Here is a 24742-nt window from a genome sequence, read left to right as displayed (position 1 = left end):
ATAGAATTTACAAGAGTACTTTTATTGCTATTTGTAAAACATATGCTGCATATTATGTCAGCAAACTGTATAATATGTATATATATATATATGCACAGATTTCCTCTGCATCTCTGAAAGCCAACTACTGAATGTTTAGCAGCACATCACTCATTGAATGAGATATATTCAGTCCTGCCCCCAAGAAGCACAGAGATGGGAAGAATAGGGAATAAAAAAGGAAATAAAAACAGCTGTGGTATCCCTTGCCTGCATGCCAAATATTATAGTCAACTAAACCACAGGAAGCTACCAACATTCTACAGTTCATGATCTATTAAAAAAATGTGAAGTTTCATAAGGTTCCACTTAATGTGGATAAGGCTAGTCACAGCAGCAAAAGAGTGGAACCACCCAAGAATCCATCCAGGTTAAAGTGTGTCATATCCATTCTATGGAACACTGTCCACAAAGAATCAGGAAGCTTTCTGTGTGACACTGTGGAAAATTAAGGTCTCGTGAAAAAAGCAAGGTCCAGAAAGTGGGTACAGTATGCTAACTTTGGAGGAAAAACAAGAAGGTGGACCGTTAGAATCTGTACTCCATATTTGCAGGTGAAAACTGTTTTCTGGGAGGAATAATATGCCTCCCAAAATTCATGTTCACCCAGAACCTCAGGAAGTAATCTGATTTGGAAACAGGGTCTTCACAGATGTTAGGTAGTTATGTGAGGAGGAGACTATCTTGGATTATGAGGACCCTAAATCCAATATGGCTGGGGTCCATAAAAACACAAGAGACACAGAGACAGAGACATGTGGGTGGAAGGCCACGTGAAGGCAGAGATAGGGATTGAAATGATTCAAGCCAAGGAACACCAAAAACTGGCGGCAATTTCTAGAAGCCAGAAGAGATAAGGAAGGTTCTCCCCTAGAGCCTCCGAGGACGTATGGTCCTGCACTCAGGTTGTAGTAATTCGTTACTATATCTTAGGTAATTAATACATTTCTGCAATTATATATGAAAAATTGGTAATAACAGCTATATGTGTTTTTCAGAAAATGAGAGAATGGGAGGAAAAGTGGGAGGGGGATTTTGCACTGTAAACCTTCAAATATTATTCTTTTTTTTTTCATGCCACTGAGCTACATCCCTGGCCCTTTTTGTGTTTTCAATTTCATTTTTGGGGGAGTACCAGGGATTGAACCCAGGAACACTCAATTACTAAGCCACTCCCCAGTAGGGTCTCACTGAGTTGCTTAGGGTCTCACTAAGTTTCTGTGGCTAGCTTTGAATTCACAATCCTCCTGCCTCAGCCTCTAGTGTCTCTGGGATTACAGGTGTGCACCACTGAGTCCATCTTTATTTTTTACTTTGAGACAGGGTCTAAGTTGCCCAGACTGACCTTGAACTTATGATTCTCCTGCCTCAGCCACCCCAGTAGCTGTGATTATAGGCATGGGCCACCACACCCAGCTTATATATATATATATATTTTTTTTTTTTTACTTTTTCATGAGTGTATTAGCTATTCAAAAATTAAATAAATAAGGTCTTCAAAGTGTTTTTCACCACCCTCTTCATCTGAGATCTGCCTGCTGAAGAGCCATGGTCAAGCCCTGAGGAGGGCTGTTGCCTTGGACCCATATTGAGCCTCTCTCTGCTCCAGCCATACCCACCCAAAGCCTCCCGACCTCTCCCGGGAAACTAGGGCATTCCCCAGGTCTTGCCAGAACAGGTCTATTCAATTCTTCCCTTCTGTACCCATGGAAGGAAGGAGGAGACCCCTACACAATTCCCAACACATCCACATCCTGCTCCTTCACATCCTACCCTGACGGCTCCTTAGCCCCAACCCTGCACCCATCTCATCCCTGTGTTCCAACCCCACTGACCACCTTCTAGACTCTACCTAACTTTCTGTCTCTCACCTGACCTACTCACTCCCACTGGCCTTTGGGTCTTAGATAATCCACTCAGTGAATGGGCATCTCCCAGTGCCAGGCTCTGCTCTAGCCACTAGGGGTATGGCCAGAGCTGATGACAGGAGGCCTGCAGGGACCACTCAAAAGCCCCTTAGGGCCTTTCCTTATTTGTGTCCACCAGTCTCCTCTGCTTCTCCCATCATACCGTCACTATTGCCTGGAAAAGTGACTGTCACTCCCCACTCATTCCCCAAAGCCAGAGATCAAGTCTGCCAGTTTTGACTTTGAAGTACCTGACCCCAAACCCATGCCCAGGATGTTTCTGGGCTGTATCATCCTCAGGTGAGTGAGTGACCTCCAGGACAGGAGGCTGAGTGGACAGAGCCCTCCACTTCCTGCGGGGTCTGCATCATCCAGTTCCTCACCTTCAGAGAGACGTCAGCCAGGATGTGGTGGGGCAGCTGTGAGTACATAAGTCCTAGGGCCACGATGGCCTCCAGCTCGCCCAGGTCTGCTGCATGCTCCAGATGAAAGAGCGCCGAGTCGCGGTCCCACTCCTGGTCCTTGTCGCAGAAGCGCCCGCCCGCGTGGTAGCGCACCATGGCCAGATGGACCTGCCACACAGACTGCAGTGTTGGCCCGGCTGTCTGCGAAGCCCAAGCCGCACCCAAGGGCCGCCCAGCCAACCTGTGGGAGGAAGCGATTGGCACAGGAGAGGCGTGGGCCAGGGGCCCCGGGCTCGTGCAGAAAGGACTGCGAAATTGGGCATCAACAATACCTTGCCCAAAACAGACTTCCCGATTTTCCTTTCCAGGTCCAGGGCATTAAGCCTTTGCACTTCGAGGGCCACCGCTGATGGCCTTGGCAGGTGGAGGCGGGAGGGGTTGAGGAGGTTCCACTTTTCCACACAGACCTGAGGGGAGGGGAGGGGGTGCAGTTTAGAGGTCAGAGAAAAGAGGGGCTGGGGTAGACCTGTTGTCCCCGTCTCAGCTGCCCCTGCTACCAGCACCCCGGAGTCTGCTGGTAAGAGGGAGAACAAATCCTTACAGCGTCCGATTTTATTGGACAAATGTTCCAATTCTAATCATTCAAATGCCACCAGTTTGCAGGTGTGGAGAGACAGCAACCACAGGACTCAGAGGAGAACAGACAGCAGCAGCTCAGAGAAGCGATCCCCCCTTATTTATTAATCTGAGTCTGCTTGGGGGGCTCAACACACTAAACCCCATACAAGGCATGAGAAAATCCAGACTTCAGCAGATCCACTTGCTCTCTTCCAAATCCACCCTGATGCCGTGGGTGACATCAAAGGGTGTTTTGGGCATGGGTTTAGAAAACGCGTGGTTTCTTCCAGCTGAAGATACACTTGTCCAGAGGTTCCTGCAGGATGGAGCCAGGCAGCTCAACATCCTGCAATGCACAGGGCCACCCCACCACGAGGAGCGCTCCCTGAATGCCAACAGTGCCCTGGTTGAGCAACCCTGCCCCATGATGAGCTGGGAAAACCCGACCTGATGGAGAAACAGCTCAGCATTCTGGGAGGAGCAAGAGTCAGGACTGCTGGGAGGGCCAATGGCATCCAGGCTTGGAGAGCAGGATTTGAGGAGGAATGGACACAGGGGAAGGAAAGACTTTGCAAGGGAGAGAGACTCATCCTCTTAGCAAAGGTGTAGATGGTCGAGATCCAAGCAAGGTGTGTTTGGGAGTCAGTAGAGAAGAGCAAGTGAGGTGTAGGGCTGGTCTGAGACTTGCCTAATGCTAATCACCCTCTGGGATGCTTGCTACACATACAGGCTGAGCATCCCTGATCCAAAAATCAGAAACTGGAAAGGCTCCAAAATCTGAAACCTTTTTGAATACAACATGACATCACCAGGGGAAGAGTCCATACTTGATCTCATGAGATGGGCTGTAGTCAAAACATAGGTGCCCTAAAAATGTCCTATAAAATTACCTTCAGAAGCTCCGTTGTGGCTCAGTGATAGAGTGCTTGCCTAGCAAGTGTGAGGCTCTGGGTTCGATCCTCAGCACCACATAATGATAAATGAATAAAATAAAGGTAGTGTGTTCATCTACAACTAAAAAATAATTTTCTTAAAATTACCTTCAGGCTATGGGGCTAAGGTGTATATGAAATACAAACGAATTTCATGCTTAGAGTTTGGTCTCATCCCCGAGTTATCTCATTGTATATATGCAAAGACTCCAAAATCCAAAAATATCCAAAATACTTCTGGTCCCAAGCATTTCAGATATGGGATACTCAATCTGGACTAGCCTGGGAACCTAAGGAAAGTTGCTTAAGATCCCAGTTTTTCATACATAAAATGGGGATGAGTAACCTTAGCCTGTCTCATTGAGTGGCTACAAGAAATAAATGGATTAGCTGGGGGTAGCCACGCGTACCTGAAATCACAGCAGCTGAGATGCTGAGGCAGGAGGATCGCAAGTTCAAAGACAACCTCAGCAACTTAGTGAGGCCCTAAGCAATTTAGTGAGACCCTGTCTCAAAATAAAATATAAAAAGGGCTGGGGATGTGGCTTAGAGGTAAAATGCCCCTTGGTTCAATCCCAATACCACCCCTCACAAAATAAATAAATAAATAAATAGATTCATAAAGTGCACAAGGCTCCTCTAGGTCAAGTAGTCTAACACGTGAGCTACAGCCATTGTCATTTTCCCCTCCAGGACCATGTCTTGAATCCTCCCCACAAGTTCCTGCACAGGATGGCACCTCATGCCTGCCCAGGCAATTTGCTCATTTGCAAAATGGACACATGCAAGGAGGACGAGCAGGTGGCAGTGACGTGAGGGAGGAGAAACAGAAACAGAGCGCCCTCCACAGACAAGCAAGTGACCAGAGATCCCAAGACTGCATTACCCGTCCGGAGCTGCCCAGGCTGTCCTCATCGGACTCGTACCTCCGGTTGCCATTTGAGTGGCCCTGGATGGAAGTGGAGATTGAGTTTTTCTGACGACAGACCTCTCTCCCAAGAGCCTCCCGCTGGGGAACTGGCCCAGCCCTCCCCAGCAGAAGCTGGAACCCTTGTCTGCCAAGCTAAAGAGATGTCAAGCCACAGGCAGGAATGAGGGGCTGATGTGGACATGGCCCAGCCCATTACCCAGCCTCCCCTCCCCACAATAACCAAAGGCCCCAGCTGCAGATTCATCTGCCATTTTCAACCTTAGATCCAAGATACCACCCTCCTCCCCTTCCTGGCCCACATTCCCCATTTTACCTTCTGCCCTGCATTTATATTTACCTGAAATAATCTTGTTATTTTACTTGTTATATTCTCAGAACCCACTCACATTCCCTTTCTATAGCTTTTTATCCTCCTGAAGGACCAATGAGGCAACAGGAAACTCTACTCTCATTGTCTGTGGGATCCTTACCTGTTCTCGGGGCTCTGGGTCATCCAGCTCACCCCGCCTTTCACTGGGGTATCCACTGTCCCCACTGGCCTCAGAGTCCTGTGGACAGAAGATGATCTTAGGGTCTCAGAGGTCCTTTGAGGACTTGGTGGATCTGAGTACATCCTAATCATCAGCTTTCTGTCCTTTGTCCCATCTCTTCATTTAACCTGCTCTGCTTCCTGTCCCATGAGGATTGGGGGACAAGGAAGCAGTGTGGAGTGGTGGCAAAGAACTTGGGGGTTGGAGCCACACTGCCCAGACTCAAGTCCTGACTTTGTAACTTGCCAGCTATTCCCTGGGCACTTGTTCAGATTCTCTGAGCTTCGGTTTCCTTAGCTATGGGATTCATTCTAGCACCGACATCAAAGGTCGGTGAGGATGAAAGTAATGTGGGTCATGATGAGTGCTATTACTAAGAGCAGCTCACCCACTCACAGGCAGAGAACAGAAGCTGGCTTAGGATCAATGACCAAGGAAAAGATACAGCCCTGGTAAACTAACAGTATTCACCACAACTAAGTCCCCTCTACCAAACTCCACATACATGTTTTTTTTTTTTTTTTAATCTCCTAGATCTACTTTGAAATTGAATCTGGAAAAATGAAGAATCTCAAAGACTTCAGTCTTTGCCTACCAATGTTGAGTTTTGACCCTATTTGCATGTTGTCAGTAATCTATTTTCTACTCCTCCTTCTTCTACTAAGTGGTATTTCAACACTCAAAAGAGTATAAACAAGCCAGCTGTAGTGTTGTGTGCCTGTAATTCCAGCAACTAGGGAGGCTGAGGCAGGAGGATCACAAGTTTAAGGCCAGCCTCAGCAACTTAGTGAGGCCCTAAGCAATTTAGGGAGACCCTGTCTCTAAATAAAAAAATAAAAAGGGCTGGGGATGTGGCTCAGTGGTTAAGCACCCCTTGACTCAATCCCTGGTACAAAAAAAAAAAATCTAAAATAAACTCCTATGTACCCATCACCCAACTTTGTCAACTCAAAGTTGTGTAAGCCCTTTAATTTTTAAAAGTACTTAAAACATCACCATTAAAATTTCAACCTGCTACGAATCCTGTCAAATCTCATTCACCTCCCCTTCCATGAATTCAGACTTTTCATATATTAGTATTTTTTCTCTTTCCTTCCTCCCTTCATTTATTTCTTGAGTTGAATTCAGGGCCTTACCACGCTGGGTGAGCTCTACCACTGAGCTACATCCTCAGTCCCTATTGTTTTTATTTGAATAAACCATTTTATATTACTTAAATTTTATTTTTATTTTTATCTATTTGTTTTTGCATCATGCAAGCTAGGAAAGCATGCTACCACTGAGCTATGTCTCCAGTCCTTTTTATTTTTTGAGACAGAGTTTTGCTGAATTGCTCAGACTGGCCCCAATCTTGCAATCCTCTTGCCTTGGCCTCCCAAGTAGCTGGGATGACAGGCATGCACTACAGTGCCTGGTCTAATATTTTAACATTTAAGGAGTGGGGATGTAGATCAGCGGTAAGGTGCAGATGCAAGGTCCTGGGTTTAATCCCTAGCACATGGGAAAGACATTTTCAACTCTTTAAATTGATGCATTGGGGCTGGGGATGTGGCTCAAGCGGCAGCGCGCTCGCCTGGCATGTGTGCGGCCCGGGTTCGATCCTCATCACCACATACCAACAAAGATGTTGTGTCCGCCGAGAACTAAAAAATAAATATTACAAATTCTCTCTCTCTCTCTCTCTCTCTCTCTCTCTCTCTCTCTCTCTCTCTCTCTCTCTCCTCTCTCACTCTCTTTAAAAAAATAAAAATAAAAAAAAATAAATTGATGCATTATGTTCTATAATACCCAACTGTTCAGTATGCCAGATAAAAGACTGAAAATGGATTGCAGGCCTTATTCAGGGGCTTGAAGCACCCCTCTCTTGGAACTCAGAACCACACAACCTTGGGCACATGTTCCTCCTTTTGGAATCACTCTGAAGCTGTGGGACACAGAGCCTCACTTAGATCTCAGCTCCGTGGCTCAGAGTGAGGCAGGCAGCCTCTCCCAGTCTCAGTTTCCTCGCCTGAGAAATAGATGAATACCAACTCCAAGGTGTAAAACAGAAGGCAGCAGAGGACAGGAGAGTAGAGGGCGGGTTTGGGTTTGAGAGCTTGAACCCTGGCTCCATTGCTAAATGTCTTGAGCAAGTCCCTTAACTTCTGTGCCTTAGTTTCTTCAACTCTAAATCAGGGACAATGAAAGAGAGAGAATGGCCCCCGGGGTTGCTAACACTGGGACCGGTCGCCAAGAAGGGACAGGGTGGGAGGGAGACTTTCTACTGTGCTAATCTTTCAGACCTTTTCCTCCTGAACCAGGAAAAGGTATTACCTATTCCCAAAATTCTAAGCTTGACTTCTAGAATAAAATCTACTCTAAAAGGAATAAAAAAATAATACCAACCTTGTAAGTTTTGAGAATTAAATGAGGATATCTACCAAACTCTTAAAACTGTTCCCGGTGACAATTCCATACATGTCACGTGTTATTACTTTCCCCTTCTATTTACGAACTCTGAAAAGCATCCCGGAATGAACTTGAACCTCTGGGGTAATCAGTAGAGCAAAAGTGGAGCTGTGACCTGTGCATTTATCCACTTTTAGTTTTAATTTTTACTTTGATGCCATAATATATATTCGGGCAGATGCAAACATGGTGCCTTTAGTTTCTCACTGCTGAGTCAACCTGAAGCTGCAGGAGACATTCTCTTTATGCCACCCGAGAGCACTGTGCCACCAGGCTGTAGGTTCCATGACTGGAACCCGCACAGGGTCAGGCATCCACACATGTGTGGCCAGACCCAACCCCAGGGCTGAGCCTGGCATGTGCTGCTGCTGATTTGGAAATAATCTTCCCTGACATCTCCAGGAACTGAAGGGACACGGCTTTTCCCAGAGGAAGCTCTGCCTTGGCAGCAGACGGAGTTCCTTCACTTTGTCCAGCTGCCCCAGCCCCAAGCCCTCCGGGCATTTCCTGGAGCACACCTGGGCTGGGCTACCCACCTGAATCTGAAGGCTCACCCTCGGTCCCCACTAAAGGTCCCCACTAAGAGAGCCCAGCCCTCCCACCCTGCTGGGGCCCGGAGCCCCTCCTCCTTCCCTTACTCTCCACTCACCCGGTGGTTGTCTAGACGGTCGTGGTCTCTGGGTGCCATGTTATCAAGGTCACCAAACATGGGCCAATCTGGGCAGGAAGAAACAGAGGTAATGGGCAGATTCTACTGCTGGAACATTCACCAGACCAACCTATTGCCTACGGCAGGCTGTACTGACTTTTAGTTTTAATTAATTTATTTCTTTTTGTACTGGGGATTGAACCCAGGGGCGCTTAACCACAGAGCCACGTCCCCAGCCCTTATTTTTTTATTTTATTGAGAAACAGGGTCTCACTGAGTTGCTTAGGGCCTCACTAAGTTGTGGAGGCTGGCTTTGAATGTGAGGTCTTCCTGCCTCAGCCTCCTGAGCCACTGGGATGACAGGCCTGGGCCACCACACTCAGCTATTTATAATTTTTAAAGAAAGGCATAAAATGGGAGAGGAACGTGGTCAGACCCTGGGGGATTGACTTCAGTTGTTTCTCGAGAACTTATTCTAAGTCTACCTCTTGCAAACTACAGTGTCCTGAGCAAGCAGCGCCACCCTGTGCCTCCTCAAGTCATAATGCAATTTACCTGTAATGTGTTTGTCACCATGCTCAGCTCTGAATTAAATGCAGTTGTGAAGAAAGAAAAATCATATGTAATTTGGGGCCCACTGAATGGGTCTCAGGTGGCTTCAAAACCAACCAACTTGATAGCTTCCTATTTGTCTCCTGACCTAAGCTCTCTTGAGCCAAATCTGTCTGGCTGCCCATTTTGATTAAATTTGAGTGCTGGCGGTAGAGTGTGTGTCTAGCAGGCATGAGGCCCTGGGTTCCATCCGCAGCACACACCAAAAAAAGTTGTAAGAGTGGTTTTTACATTTTTAAATAGTTGGGGGGAAAAGAAATCAAAAGAACAGCTGAGTAGGTGACACATGCCCATAGTCCCAGCTCTAAGAGTCCCAGCTCCTCGGGAGGCTGAGGCAGAAGGATCACCTGAGCTCAAGAGTTCCAGGTTTGGACAAATATCAAATATCGAAAGAAGAATATTTTATGACATGTGAAAATCACATGAGATTTAAGCTTCAGTGACTGTAAATAAACTGTAAATTTTATTGGAACACAGACTCATTCATTCACAGTCTATGGCTGTTTTCATGCTGCAAAAGCAAAGACCATGCGGCCTGTAAAGCTTAAAATATTTATTCTCTGGCTGGGTGTGATGACACATGACTCTGGTCCAAGCTACTTGGCTGAGGTGGGAGGATCACAAGTTCCAGGTCAGCAGGGACAATAACATTGCAAGACCCACTTAAAAAAAATACATATATATATATATATTTTAACTCTCTGGCCTTTTAAGAAAAGTTTGCTGACCCCTGCTCTAGACTTTTCCAAAGGTCTTCCGAGGGAGACCTCTAAAAGGCTACTTTGACATCAAAGTTCTCCTTTCCTGCCCTAAATCTGCTCCTTCACATCCTTCCCCAACAGAATGAAGTGTCACACATTCCAATTCTTCAGGCCAAAACCCTGGGGTCAGACTCAACTCCTCTTGTTCCTCTAGACCTCAAAACCACATCATCATAACACTTCAAATTCAGAAAATAACAATTCCACTTTTCTCCTCTGACCTATTAATGTGATGTTAATAGATGTCCTAAAGTTGACCAATTCTCACATTCATCTATGGAGGACTATTCTTTTTACAACACTATTCATTTTTATTTGTTAATACTTCATTCAGAATTTTGATGTAATTTTGACGTTGGGATATAATAAAATCTTCTGGGTTGGGGGATTTTTTTTTTTTGAGTTTTGTCATATTTTGGTATAAGGGTTTTACTAGTTTCATAAAACACACTGAAAAATGTTGCCACATTTTTTTCTACCATAGGGGCTGTTTCTGTAGAATTTGGTTGACCTATTTCTTGAAAGTTCATTCAAAGAACTCACCCATGAAACCTTCGGGGCCATGAGCCTTTTTGATGAGCATGTCTGATTTATCAGCAGGAGTGAAAACCAGTTCATCTCTGCTCTACCCTCTGCTGTCCCCTCCAATCACAATGACCAAACACCAAATCAACACTCACGGAGGAGGTCCAATTTCTGGCTGTGTGGTGTGGCTGACAAAGGGGAGGATGGGAGAGAGTCGAAGGTCACATCACTCATGTTCTCGTCTCCAGAGTTCTCTGAAAGGCGAAGGAGCAGGGGGGGCCGGCTGCCAGAGAGGGTCCTCACTCGGGGGCTCCCGCACTTTTCCTCTGTCCCCCTTAAGGTGGTCTTGGCTGATTGCTGGGGATGGTAACAGGGATACTTATGTCATGTAGTCACTCTCTGGGGAATGAGGGGCTCTTTTTGTTCTTTCTGTTGGTTCCCTCTATCCCTGAACCCCTTTTAGCTATCGCTCTTATGCATGCAAAAAAAAAAAAAAAATCAGTGCAGGATTAACCCTCAGGTATCCAAGAAAGGGCACATGGTACAGATCTCAAAGGGCCTGCCAGCCAGCATCTTCTAAAGTGATAGCCACACTTTGCAGCCCTGAGCTGGACAATATATTCCAATATATGTCCAGGATCCCAAGCTGGTCTTTGCCATTATTCTGCATCTGGTCTGTGTAAGCAGGGGTGTGGTGGTGTAATCTCATCTTGCACACAATAAGATGCCCAGAGTGCCAGGTGTGAGTCTAATCTCTCATTTGTCAATATATCACACAATAACACACCACACACCGTCTTTCCTTTCCTACCTGCTGGTCTTCCTTACTCTGGTCACAAATGGGCCCAACTCAAGCAGATACCACCTACTCTATTACGGGGACCCTCCGAAGGGCTCTGTGCACCAAGTTGAAGGGGATGCATTGAGGAACAGATGGGATGGATCTTATCAGCCCTGATATTCTTGAATTCAGCACTCCAGGCCCAGCTGCCAGTATAGAAAAGCAGGGCTCCATGCCTGGCAGACGGGCCAGGTTCACCCTGGGCACCCACCAGCATCTTGGTGTTTTGATTCAATGCGTCCTGCTCCCGGGGTGAGAGGTCAAAAGGAGTGAGGCCCATGCTCTGGCATATTCGGTTGCAGGAATGAGAGTGGAAGAAGAGAGCCATCCCTCGGACACCTGTAGACAGAACAGGGGCATCTGAAGTGTCACTTTGCATCTGAATAGGGGAAAGGCAGAGTGAGCACCAGACACATGGCCAGGGTGGGTGGAAACATGCTGAGCTGGAAGTGAGGGTCAGATATCCCAAGCTCCCATCTCCATACAGCCCATCGGCTGTCTCTGTCTGTCTCCTTGGGTGAGTTAAGAACTTGCAGATGCTCAGAGGAAGGACACTCCGGCTTCCCCACTGACCTAGGTTGCCATCTCCAAAGTCCGTGCCCATCTCCGTGTGGATCTGCGGGTCGGTGTAGAGGTCACCCACACCCTGGATGTCCACCACGATCAGCTGATGGCCAGAACGCTCAAACGTGAAGTGGCTGAAGGCCTGTGAGGAATAGTTAGAAAAAGGTAGTTGTAAGAGCCCGGGCTGTGAACTCTGCAGACGCTGGCCAGTCAGTGTGGTGGCTGGGGCGTATAACATCCCAGCTCTGCCTGAGTTGGGATACTTTCTCTGCAAAGCACAATTGTATAGAGGATAAGATAGAGGAAAAAGGTCTGTTCAGTTCTGCAAGGACCTTGGGGATGCAATCCTGTGGCCAACTTAGGTCTGCCGGAAGAAGCTGCATGGGATGACAGGTGTTTGGTAACAGAATCTCCTTTGGATCATTCCAAGGAGCCTGGGGGGCCCCTGGGGATGTGAGACCTCATTCCCACAAGGATCCTCCTTTCTAGGGCTAACCCTGGCTAGGCTTCTCTCCCAAGGGCTGGGGTGGGTGGAGGGTGTAGGTATATGCAGAGCTGGGGCCTTACCTGCGGAGTCAGGCGGATGTTCTCATCGCGGACAAAGCCCGAGTTGGAGTTGTACTTGATGTACTTGCCCTCAATGTAGTGCTCCAGGTGGAAGAGTGGGTGGCCAGGCCTCTCCTTCAGCTCGATGATGCACATCTGCATGATGTCCACCTGGGGAAGGTCAGGGAATGGGGTCGGTGGAAGGGCAGGGCCTGGAGGGCTCTGACTCTGGCTCCACCACTCCCCAGATGACTGTGGCAGAACTACTAATTATCCCCAAGATGCATCATGAAGGGATGGCATTGCTCTGCCTCCCTTGCAGCTAGGGCAGTCACATGACCACTCCCAGCCAATGGGAAGGGAGCAGGTGCAATGCCATAGCTGCAGCCTGCCCTGCAATGTGGGCTCTGCTGGCAAGCCAGAATCAACCCTGTGGCCCACAGCCACCCCAGGGAGGGCAGAATCACAAGACAGAAGAAACCAGGCCTCCCGACGACTTAAAGGATGTGAGGCACCTGCCCACTTTAAGCCACCCCAAAGCATGAGCAAGAGAGAAACCATTTTTCTTTTTTTTTTTTTTTTTTTTTTTTTTTTTTTTAAAGAGAGAGTGAGGGACAGAGAGAGAGAATTTTAATGTTTATTTATTTTTTCCTAGTTCTCGGCGGACACAACATCTTCGTTTGTATGTGGTGCTGAGGATCGAACCCGGGCTGCGCACACGCTAGGCGAGCGCGCTACCGCTTGAGCCACATCCCCAGCCCGAGAAACCATTTTTCATAAACATGTTTGCAGGAATGCTTGCCAGCAACTTAGCCTGTGCCTTCCACTAATACTATGAATAGTAAGCAGTGCACTATTTCACCTGTGCCTTAATTTCTTCCCTGTGGAGAGGGGAATCTCAGACTTAATACAAAGATTAAATTGTTTTTTTTTTTTTTTTTTTTTTTTTTTTAAAGAGAGAGTGAGAGAGAGAGGAGAGAGAGAGAGAGAGAGAGAGAGAATTTTTAATATTTATTTTTTAGTTTTCGGCGGACACAACATCTTTGTTTGTATGTGGTGCTGAGGATCGAACCCGGGTCGCACGCATGCCAGGCAAGCGCGCTACCGCTTGAGCCACATCCCCAGCCCAAAGATTAAATTGTTGATACACAAAGGAGTCAGTCAATGTTTGCAACATCATTATCAACAGCGGACATGAGTTTAGTCATCTATGCCAACCTGTAGAGGTTCTCTCCCTGCAATGGGGAATTATGAGGAACTTTGTTGTTTGTGTTGAAATTTTGTAAAGTATACGTTTAATGTTACATGTAGGAGAAAATGCATAAATGCCACATAGAGTTTAAAAAGTGGGTAGGGAAGACCTGTGGCTTATATATTTTATCTTGCTACATAAGGACTCACCCATAGCACCAGCCACCCTCAGTGCCACCCACAACATGGGAGGAACCAGGTCTGGGTTTTCCAAGAAAATGACTGTTCAGAGAGGCTGAGTCACCAGGTAGGCGGACAATAGCTTTAGAGGTCACAGAAGCCAAAGCTGAGAGCTGAGGACTTCTCAGTTGTTCCTGAGGCAAGAAGGGGAAGGTCAGTCCTGAGAGGGCTCCCATCTCCCATGCTGGCTCTATCTCTACATGGACGCTTGTGATAGGGCCACTTGCTTGGCCAGAGGGCTCCCTGGGCAAGGGGCAGTGGGACAGGTTGTGTGGACAGCCAGTACCTGCTCAAACAACCACACTTATCTCACTCCCTGAATTCAATCACATCACTATTTACTAGATACCCAAATCCCTGCCTTCAAGAGAAAGCAACTAAAATATTAACTACATGCACAAGACTCTTCCAGAAAGCTCTAACTGCTTGGAAGAAAAGAAAATACAATAAACCAGAATAACATGGTGGTGGGGGTGAGAGGGTGACTTCATTTAGGGTGGTCACAGATGGCCTTGGCGAGAGGTAAGACATGAACCCACACCTGAACTATGAGAAGGAGCTAGCCATGCAAGGATTGGACAGAACAAGACCAGCGAGTAGCCAAATTCTAAGGCGATCACAGCCACTGAGAATGGGAACTTCTTATGTCTACTCCAAGTATACTTAATCAAGGGCTCTGCAGACAGCAGGTGCTCAATAAATTCTGCTGGTTGCCTGCAAGTGTGACTCTCCTGTGACACGGAGGAGTTGGTGCCTTGTATCTAGTAGTGCTCAAGCAGTGAAGGCTGAGCATGAACCAATGATTCCTCAAGTGCCCACAGGCAATGGAAAGTTCTACTTGGACTCATTCTTGTAAAACCCTGGTCTCAAGTGAAGGGGCCAACCCTGGCAGAGAGTGGGAAGGCCTGGATTTGAGCTGTGGCTCCATCCCCACCTAGCTGGGCAAGTCAGTTAACCCCACTGAGCTCTGAGTTCCTCAGGGAGCCAATGCTGTGTCCATTCCCCACTCCTCCTGCTTTTTCTTGGAAACCACTGTCCAGGTGGCCTGGGTGGAATGCCCTACCTTCCTGGCTCCAAGGCTCAAATTGCCTAATCTGCATATTCTTTTCTCTTGGTCATTGTGATTGGCTCAAATAGGCCTAATCTGCATATTCTTTTCTCTTGGTCATTGTGATTGGCTCAGGCATAGGCATCTGACCTCATCAGAACCAATAAAATCCAAGTCTGAGACTTTCACTGGAAGTTAAGGAAAAGTAAGTATCACCATTCTAACAGGATTGATGAGAAGACAGAAAGTGACCCTGGAGGCTGCCTGAGAATGTTGTCAGCACAGGAGACACCCAGCCAGAGATGGGGGAAGAGTCCTGATAACCTCACTTTGGTCCAGGATCCAGCCACGCCTATAGCTGACACTATTTTTTTTTTCCTGATGCATGAAACAATGAATTCCCTTTTTGAATCAAGCCAGTCAAGTGAGTTTTCATCATTTGCCACCAAAAATACTTAACCAATCCCATCTGGAAATGGGGATTAAAACCATTACAACCTCAGAGCTCGGTTTTGAGGAACAGATGACTCTCTGCATATCAGGTCCGTGGTTCACTGTGCTCCGCAAATAGGGGTTGTTATTAGAAGGTGAAGAAAGGCCCCTATTAGCGCCACCATTCCCCATCCCCAGACACTGTCCCCACGGCTCTGGAGTGGGAAGGAGGCAGGGAGCGGGTCATACCTGCTTGGGGGGCTTGTGCCGATTATACTCCTCCCCCCAGAGCTTGGCCTCCATCTGTAGGCGAACGTCTTCAAAGTACACGTCCCTGTCCACGGGCTCGATGTAGCGCTTGGCCACGTAGTTGGAGGCTCCCTTCCACTGCTGGGCGTGCAAGAAGTTGGAGAGCTTCTTCCTGGGGAAAGAGAGGGGGCCTGTCTGGGCACCCTGGGGTTCACTGGGGACCTACCTGACATGACATGGATAACTGGAGGCAGAAATGTAGAGGTGGGAGGGGCGTCCCCACTCCACCGCACACTTCAAAGAGCTAGGAAGAGGGGCAGGGTCACTGTTAAAGTTCTCCTATTCACCTTTCCTTGACCCTGTTCTGGAGCCCAATCTCCACAGCCAGGTCCAAGGTGTGGTCCATCACACTCCAGATGGAGAGGAATTTAGGCTTTTTTTTTTTTTGGTATTAGAAATTGAACTCAGAGGCATTTAACCACTGAGCCACACCCCCTGTCCGTTTTTATTTTTTTATTTTGAGACAGGGTCTCGCTAAGTTACTTAGGGTCTTGCTAAGTTTCTTAGGATTTTCCTAAGTTGCTGAGGCTGGTCTCAAACTAGCAATCCTCCTGCCTCAGCCTCCTGAGTCACTGGGATTATAGGCAGGCAACACCACACCTGGCAGATCTTGGGCTTTAAAAAGGCAGAAGTCACTATCTCAGTCATTAGCTGAAAATGTCCCAATTTCCTAGGTCTAAGGAGCCTGGCCAAGTCTGGGCAGAACCCCACATGCCAGGCTGAGTCACTTACGTCCTGAAGCACTCCCTCATTGCTCCACGGCCGAACGGCTGAAAGACACCACACAGAGAGTTATCAGTCCCCATGTCCCACTCAGAAGCAAACCTGAGGCAGGAGATGGTCCCCTGAGACACCCCCCACCCAGCAGATGCCCTGAACCTCATCTCAATCCTAATATACTTAAGCCCTCCCTGCTGCACCCCAGCACCAAAGCCTCATAGGCCTTCCAGCCTGGAGTTGCTAAGAGACAGGGAGGAGGCCCTTGTGTACACTATTGGGAGGTGGTAAGACCTTTACAAAGTGGGGCCTAGGAGAAGGAAATTAGGTCACTGGAGGGATACTTGTGAAGGGGACAGTTGGACCCAAGCCCCTCTTCTTTCTCTCTTTATTTCTGGCCATCATGAAGTGAACAAGCCTCCACCACCACATGGTCCTGCTACGAGGTACTGTGCTGCCACAGGCCCAAAGAAATAGGGCCAAGCGACCATGAAATGAAGCCCCTGAAACCATGAGCCAAAGTAAATCTTTTCTCTTTTAAGTTGATTATCTCAGGTATTTTGTCACAGTGACAGAAAACTAATTAACACACTATTTCAAAAAGAAGTGGAAACAAGATGAATGTCATCAACAATATACTAAATAAATCAACTAGGTCTGTTCATTTGATGAAATATTATACAGCAAGGAGAATAAATGCAAAGTGTTAAGTAAAAGAAGCCATACTCAAAAGAACCCAGTTAGTGTGGCTCCATTGGTAAAAACTGGAAAAATGGGGCTGGAGATGTAGCTCAGTGGTAGGGTGCTTGCCTAGCATGTGCAAAGCCCTGGGTTCCACTCCCAGCCCTGAAAAAAAATTATTATTATTGTTTTATATATATATATTTTTTCAAAACTAATTTAGGTTGATAGAAATCAGAGTAGTGCTTATACTTGCAGGGAGGGAACAGCATGAGATGGGCTTCTGGAAGCACTGGTTATATTCTGTTTCTTGATCTGTGCACTCACTTTATGAAAATTCATCAAGCTATAAGCTTTCTTTCTGGTGCTGGGGACTCAACCCAGAGCCTCATGCATGCTGAGCACATGTTCTACCACTGAACTATACCCCAGCCAAGCTGTGCATGTTACACTAAAAAAAGCTTCCTGAGATGATCCTTACCCTCACCAAGCAGGAAGGACTATTTCCTACTTTTTCAAAGGCTGGTTTACAACCCTCTGAATTTATTCAATAGCTCAGTTATAGGAAGTGACCTCCAATTTTTAAAAACTGATAAATGTATTTACAGTTAACAGATTTTCAACCAAAATGCTGAGAACAGTCTTTTTTTAAAAAATATATTCAGTTGTCGATGACCTTTTATTTAATTAATTTATTTATAGATGGTGCTGAGAATCAAACTCAGTGACCCACACATGCCAGGCTAGTGCTCTACCACTGAGTCCCAGCCCCAGCCCCAAGAACAGTCTTTTCTCTTTATTTTTAAAATTTGTTCTAAGTAGGCAAGAACAGTCATTTATGATATAGGGTGTCTTAGGATATGAAATGTCTAGTATGGACCAATCTACAGGCGCAGAAGTTAGATTCATGGTTGCTGGGGTGGGAGGAGTTGAGGGAATGAGGAGTGACAGCTGTTAGACACCAGATTTCGTTTAGGGAAAGTGAAAATGTTCTGGAATTAATAATGGTAAGAGTCACATAACTCTGTAAATACACTAAGAACTATTGAATTTTATACTTTAGACTTTTGTATGTGTGTGTGTGTGTGTGTGTGTGTGTGTGTGTGGTACCAGGGATTGAACCCAGGGACACTTTACCACTGAGCCACATTACCACTGAGCCACATCCGCAGTCATTTTTTGTATGTTATTTAGACACAAAGTCTCACTGAGTTGTCTAGGGCCTTGCTAAGATGCTGAGGCTGGCTTTGAACTCCCAATACTCCTGCCTTAGGCTCCTGAGCCACTAGGATCACAGGCATGTGCCACAACACCCGGTATTATATATATATAATTTTTTTTTGTGTGTGTGTGTGTGTGTATGTGTGTGGTGCTGGGGATTGAACTCAGGGCCTTGCACATGCGAGGCAAGCACTCTACCAAGACTGAACTATATCCCCAGCCCTATGTACTTTAAATGGGCAAATTGTTGGCATACCAATGATACTTCAATAAAGCTATTTTTTAAAGGCACACTACGCAAACTATCACAGAAAGAATTCCCAAGGTTCAAAAAATCAAATGAAGCGGGAGTGGAGGGGAGGGTGCAGGGATTGAGGTTGGCTGGAGGAAGGCCCCACTCAGGCTTGTCTCCTCGGAGCCCAGGACCCAGCTCACCTGAGATGCCATCTTGATCAGAACGTCATCTTCCAGCCACTCCCCAGTGACAGCGTTGTACCTGCAGAGACCAGCGCCCATCTCAGAAGGCAAAATCAAAACGTGATCCTGTCTCTAACTGGCTCAAGTCTGGGCCCCCCCATGACCTAGGCCTCTCCTCCATTCCTTGGCCCACAGGCCCTGCTGACCTCCTGGGTCATCCCTGATGGGGCCTGGTGTGGTGGATATTTAAATGCACGTCTGGTGAGTGACTGCAGAAATATCCTTATGTATGTAACAGAACATCCCTGGGGAGACGGACGCATCAGTGTTCTCCACCTCACCACACATCTGAGCCAGGCCCAGCCCAGGAAGACGGGATTATTTCCCAAGAAAGACTGTTCATGAGCAGGGAGGGGAAGGGGAGAGTCCTAGCTCCAAGTCTAGCCAGGAAAGAGGCTGCTGGGTTCACAATTATTGTTATTAAAAGAGATGGAGAAGGTTCTGGAACATTCTGTCTCTTCCCTCCCAGGAATCCTCTTTCCCAGAGCACATCTGACCCTGGGCCCGAGTAGGCCCCAAACAGGTTTGTCTGGTAGGAAGCGCCTCAGCTCAGCAGATCACCAACATCTAAAACCTCCCCTGCACCAAGGTGTTCCAAGATCTGCTTGATGCCTTTCTTGGCCCACTCCGCAGCTCAGGCGGACTCTAGGGCACTCCCCGCCCTGGTGAGAACAGGTTTCTCAGAGCCTGAAACCTCTGCGAGGAAAAACATGCAGAGACCTGGCAGGGAACTCCCAGGCCCCAGGAGAAGGGCTTTTCACAGTGGCAAACTTGCTTGTAACCAGCCCCTGGCAATACAGTGCTCAATAAATAACAGCGATGACTGCTTTATTACTAGATAGAGATGAAGGTAATGAAAATAATCCTCCCTCGCCTGCGAACGAACGAGAGGAACCCAGGGACTGGGGCAGGGAAGCATGTGACTTGGTAAGGGTTTTACTGACTCACAGCCACTGATATCACAAAGGGCAGAGTGCTCCAAGTTCGATAAGCTCCCACGATCCACTTCACTCCACGTCACTCAACCTTCACAGTCACCTTGAGACTACTAGTTATTGCACCCATTTTCCAGATGGGAAAACTGAAGCTGGGAGAGGCAAAGTTTCTACCAGAGATTCCAGGATTCAAACGGCAGGTTGGTTCAAGTAAGAACCTTGCTGTCAACCAGCCTAGGTACGACCCACATGGACAGGAAATCTGTCCCAGGAAAGGACCAGCTGGCACCAGAACTCATGAAAACCTAGGAACAGAGAAGGAAGCCTCCGGTTTAGAAATCTCAGGAGATTCTAGGCATGGCTTCCTACCCCGGGCAACCAGGGCAATGGAAGTCGGCTACTTTAATTAGGAAATAAACATTTTGGCCTGAGCTTGGAGACACAGCCAGCCCAGCACATGTTCAAATTTCCCAGGCTGGTAATTCCCAGGGCCTTTCTAGTGGCCGAGTGTCCTCAACCTGGAAGCTGTGTGACACCAGCCAGTTATCACAGTGCTCTTGCAGGAAAGGAGCAAAGCCTGTATCTGCCCTGCTAGTCTGCCCTGCACCCACCCCGTGAGGAGGTGGGTCTCCAGTGGTGGAAGGAGGGTTTCATGAGGGAGAAGGTAGTACTGCAGGACTGGGGAAGAGGTGGGGTCCAGCCACCAGATCTCACTATTGAAATGCATAGAAACGGAGGCTACTTCCTGGGTCAAGGCAGGCATTGAAAAGCTACCGTGCTTCCTCAATGCTATCCTTCCCTTTGGTGGCAGTTGTGGGGTCACAAGTTGAGAAGATGGGGCCACAAGGTGGAAGTAACCTGGATCCCCAAGCTGCTCCGAAGAGCCCTCAACTTTCACCCCACTTCACAACATGTAAGAAATACACTTTGTTGCGTGAAACCCTTGGGTTATTTGTTACTGCAGCATAGCTCAGCCTCATCTGCCTAAAACGTACCCTGTGGGACTGTTAGAAGGACTCAGTGAGATAATGCGTAGTGCCTGCCGCATGCACAAACACTCAAATATTGTCATTAAAAGTTGAGTACCCCTTATCCAAAATGCATGGGGCCCGAAACATTCCAGGTTTCGGATTTCTTTGGATTCTGGAATATCTGCATAGACTTCACTGGTTGACCAATCCTAACTTGGTAATCTAAAATGCTCCAAAAGCTGAAACTTGGGCTTCCAGATTTGGGGTGCCTGACCTGCGTTACTCCCTTCTCTTTGACTCCAAGGGTACTTGGGCCTCCCTAGACCCCTGGATCCCAGAACTCCCGAGACAGGCCACTGACCTGTGGCGAGTAGCATGTTCCGTGGCAATGTCCTCAAGGTGGAACTCGGCCCAGGGGTCGGGCATGTGCTTGGCCTTCTCGATCGCATGCTTCCAGGCTTCCTGCAGAAGGCAAAGGGAACATGAGGCTCAGTCCAGGAGTGGCCCTGCCTCCTCTCCCCCTGCCATTTCCCCTGAGGAGGAACAGTCCCCAAGAGACCCTATTTGTTCTCATGGGCACAACGTTCTTGTGGACAGAGTGACACCTCTTAATTATACACCTTTTCACTTATAGCCAGAAAGTTGACAATGAAAATAAAATACCAGGCTGGAGGTGCAGCTGAGTGGCAGAGTGCTCACCTAGCATGAGTAAGACCCTGGGTTCATTCCCAGCGCTGCAGAAAGAAAGAAGACACCATGCCACATTATGATGCAGCCCAAAATGCCCTCACCAGATGCTGGTGCCTTGCTCTTGGACTTGCCAGTCATCAGAACTGTAAGGCAAATAAATCTGTTCTTTTTTTTTTTTTTTAAGAGAGAGAGAGAGAGAGACAGAGAGAGAATTTTAATATTTATTTTTTAGTTTTTGGTGGACACAACATCTTTGTTTGTATGTGGTGCTGAGGATCGAACCCGAGCCACACGCATGCCAGGCGAGCGCGCTACTGCTTGAGCCACCTCCCCAGCCCCTAAATCTGTTCTTTATAAATTATCTGGCCTCAGTTATTTTGTTATAGCAACAGAAAACAGGCTAAGACTTGGTATAATCCCATTCTTGTTTCAAAAAGCCCATTTTATCTGGAAGGTGGGGGTGTAGCTTGGTGGAAGAGCATGGGCTTAGAATGGGTAAGGACCAGGGTTCAATACATAGCACCAAAAAGCAAACCCAAAATGCCAAACAAACAAACAACAAAACCTTGTCCCAAATGAACTCTAACACCCATGGTGGGTAGCAACTCTCTTCTTCTCTCTTCCTGGGCAACAACAGCTCCAAGATGGAAGGGAATGTGAGGAGCAGCTATCCCAGGCCTCCCCAGGCCCCCACTAGGATCCCTCGGCCACCCTGGCCAGCCTCTGCAGGGCTCTGGCTTCTCAGGGACTCCAGCCCAGACAGGGCTGCACCACGCGCTCTCTTTTCTTTTTTAGGAAGACCGGAATCAGTGACCTTGATTGTTTTGCTTGATTCCAAAGGGACGGTTTGCTTTGAGTAAAACTGTAAGCACTATGGAACTCTGAACTGGAAAGTGGAAGTCCTCCCTAACCACGCCCCCTACCTTTGAAAACCACAGCTAGCTGACAGCTGAGGCGGCCACTCTGCAAGTTTTTCTTCTGCCTTGTCAACAGAAACCTGTGTTTAGGAGCCAGGGGCTGCACTTGGCATGTTCTGCGTCTTACTTCCCAGTTCACATGGGACCTTGGATGGCTTTCCATGTCATGTGCGCAGACGGCCCGGCTGACCTTTCCAGGTAGGATATATAACTGTGTACATGTCCCCTAAGGTATTTGTCCAACCTCCAGTGAATAGGTATTTGGATTCTCTCCCAGATGTCCTAGTACAAACAGCACTGAAGTGAACATGCTTGTTTCTAAACTTCTGCACATTCATGCAAGATCTCAGTAGGACTTGGTTTTGTTTTTTTTTTTTTAATGTAATTTCTGGATCACATTTAACATCTGGGAGTTGCAGGGTATAACTCAGTGGTGCAGCGTATGTGAGGCCCTGGGTTAAATTCCCAGCACTTAAAAAAAAACAAAACAACAACAATAACAAATTATCCAGTTCTCTTCCAAAAAAGCTCTTGTAAAATTATATTCCATGAGAAACTAGGCATGGTGGAGCATGCCTATAATTCCAACAGCTTGGGAGGCTGAAGCAGAAAGATCACAAGCCAGCCTTAGCAACATAGCAAGACCATAAGCAATTCAGCAAGACCCTGTCTCTAAATAAAATACATAAAAGGGCTGGGGATGTGGCTCAGTATTTGAGTGCCCCTGGGTTTATTCCCCAGTAACAACAACAACAACAAAAAAAATTACACTCTATGAAGTCACTTAAATTTTTCATGAACATTATATCAAGTAATTGTGAAATTGACAAATCAGTTTGCAGCCTGTTTTTAGGATAATAATCCGTCGAGTTTATTGTTATTGACTTAACTACACCCCTATTTTCCTTTGTTAGACTTTGAACTGGTTACTGATTTTTTACCCTGTTATATAGGACCCCACAGCAGACATTTTTACATTTTAAAAGCATTTTCTGAATTTCGATCCCTCTGCTTTAAAAAAAAGTACCACAGAGCTGAGGGTGTGGCTTGGTGGTAGGACACTTGCCTTGCACGAGCAAGCCCTGGGTTCAATCCCAGCACTGCAAATAAAATATAAAAATAAAAATGTGCCACAGTCACCTCTCATCTTCCAGGTGCTCAAAAAGGTCGGGCCAGCCTTTGACCCCTGCCTGTCAGTCTGAGAAGTCAGCAGGACGTCCTTCTCAGTCTGTCTATCCAGATATCCTGATCTCTGCCAGAGGCACAGAGCTCTCTGGGCCTCAGATGATAACTGCCACAGAGGCTGTCCCATGAGGGAGGATTATCTCCAGAAATCACCTGGCTGGATGGCAGGGCACCAACCAAAAAAAACAGTCAAGGAAGAAAGTATTTCACCATTAGAGGGTGTGGTATTTTATAGGGTCAAAATCACCTTGTTTCCAAAACCCACAAAATCATGCCATTGGCAATGGGTGGATTTAATGCAATTGACCTTTCTTTTCTTTCTTTTTTTAAGCACAATATAAAAGTCTTGGACTAACATCCGGGTCCTTGGGTCTGCTTTTACCACTATAGACCAGCCCAGTGGAACCTCTACACCCTTGTTTACAGAGCAGGAAGAAGCAGGTTTGGACTACTGGTGGCCAAGCCTTTTGTAGTCCCTGCACCTGGGGTGGGCACGCTGCCTTGCTCCTTTGAGAAACTGGCTCCTGAGGTAGCAATGTTCATTAGAGATGACCCCACCTGAGCTGAACGTCACTGGTGGGGTCAGGAAAACTATCAGGATAGCGGCTTGGACAGTGGATATTCTCAGACAAACTGAGCGGGGCAGAAGAGGTACTGGTACCTTTGAGAGCCATCTGGCAATGGCTGCGGACCTTCTTTTGCATTAACCTGTGGCCCAGCCATTTCTAGCACCTACCCAGGTGTATCCAGGTAAGTCAGGAAAGGGCTGTCAACGCTCTCATAGTCAAGGGCAAAGCACCTGCCCACCCCTAGCACGATGGTTACTCTCATATGAAGCCACTACAAAGAACAAGGTGCCAACACAGATGATTCCTAAGACCTATGGCTTAGGCGGAAGAGACAAGATGCAGAATAACAAACAGTATCTCACTGTTTTCTGGTGGAGGAAACCCGAAGGTCATTGCTAAGGATTTTCCAAGATTGTGTGTGTCTAGGTGCAGGTATATTTATTTTTTTTAACATTTATTTTTTAGTTGTAGGTGGACACAATACCTTTATTTATTTATTTTTATGTGGTACTAGGGATCAAACCCAGGGCCCCCGTACTTGCTAGGCAAACACTCCACCACAACCCCAGCCCTTGGTGCATGTATATTTATATGTGTAAATGCATTAAAAAAAATTCTAAAAAGATTTACACCAAAGTGACATAAAGGCTATCTCTGAATATAGAAGAAAATAAGAGGTCAATCAAGGAAACTTTAGCTTTACAATGAAATGTTTCTAGGCATTGCATGTGTAAAATAAAGTTAATAAGCAACAAAAATCACTGGATTAGATGATTGTGTGTGTGTGTGTGTGTGTGTGTGTGTGTTGCTGGGGCTGGAACCCAGGGCTTCACACATGCTAGGCAAGTACTC

The 24742-nt window shown here is 47.0% G+C and overlaps 1 protein-coding gene across 2 annotated transcripts in view; it reads right to left on the bottom strand.

Moving 5' to 3' along the window:
- Positions 1-24742, bottom strand: part of Eef2k (eukaryotic elongation factor 2 kinase) — a 58676-nt gene that overhangs the window by 14799 nt on the left and 19135 nt on the right. For both annotated transcript variants that reach the window (XM_026392092.2, XM_026392093.2), the window contains exons 3-15: positions 20891-20991; positions 18582-18642; positions 16260-16297; positions 15468-15639; positions 12329-12478; positions 11771-11903; positions 11409-11536; positions 10512-10713; positions 8459-8526; positions 5302-5379; positions 4787-4849; positions 2683-2817; positions 2330-2518 (exon numbers count right to left, since the gene is read on the bottom strand). In XM_026392092.2, the coding sequence (XP_026247877.2) occupies positions 2330-2518; positions 2683-2817; positions 4787-4849; positions 5302-5379; positions 8459-8526; positions 10512-10713; positions 11409-11536; positions 11771-11903; positions 12329-12478; positions 15468-15639; positions 16260-16297; positions 18582-18642; positions 20891-20991 (1518 nt within the window). The remainder of the gene's footprint in view (positions 1-2329; positions 2519-2682; positions 2818-4786; positions 4850-5301; positions 5380-8458; positions 8527-10511; positions 10714-11408; positions 11537-11770; positions 11904-12328; positions 12479-15467; positions 15640-16259; positions 16298-18581; positions 18643-20890; positions 20992-24742) is intronic.

Source organism: Urocitellus parryii, chromosome 9 (assembly GCF_045843805.1).
Source record: "Urocitellus parryii isolate mUroPar1 chromosome 9, mUroPar1.hap1, whole genome shotgun sequence".
Classification (NCBI taxonomy): domain Eukaryota; kingdom Metazoa; phylum Chordata; class Mammalia; order Rodentia; family Sciuridae; genus Urocitellus; species Urocitellus parryii.
Note: the sequence above shows the minus strand (reverse complement) of the source record. Positions and strands in the feature narration are given on the sequence as shown.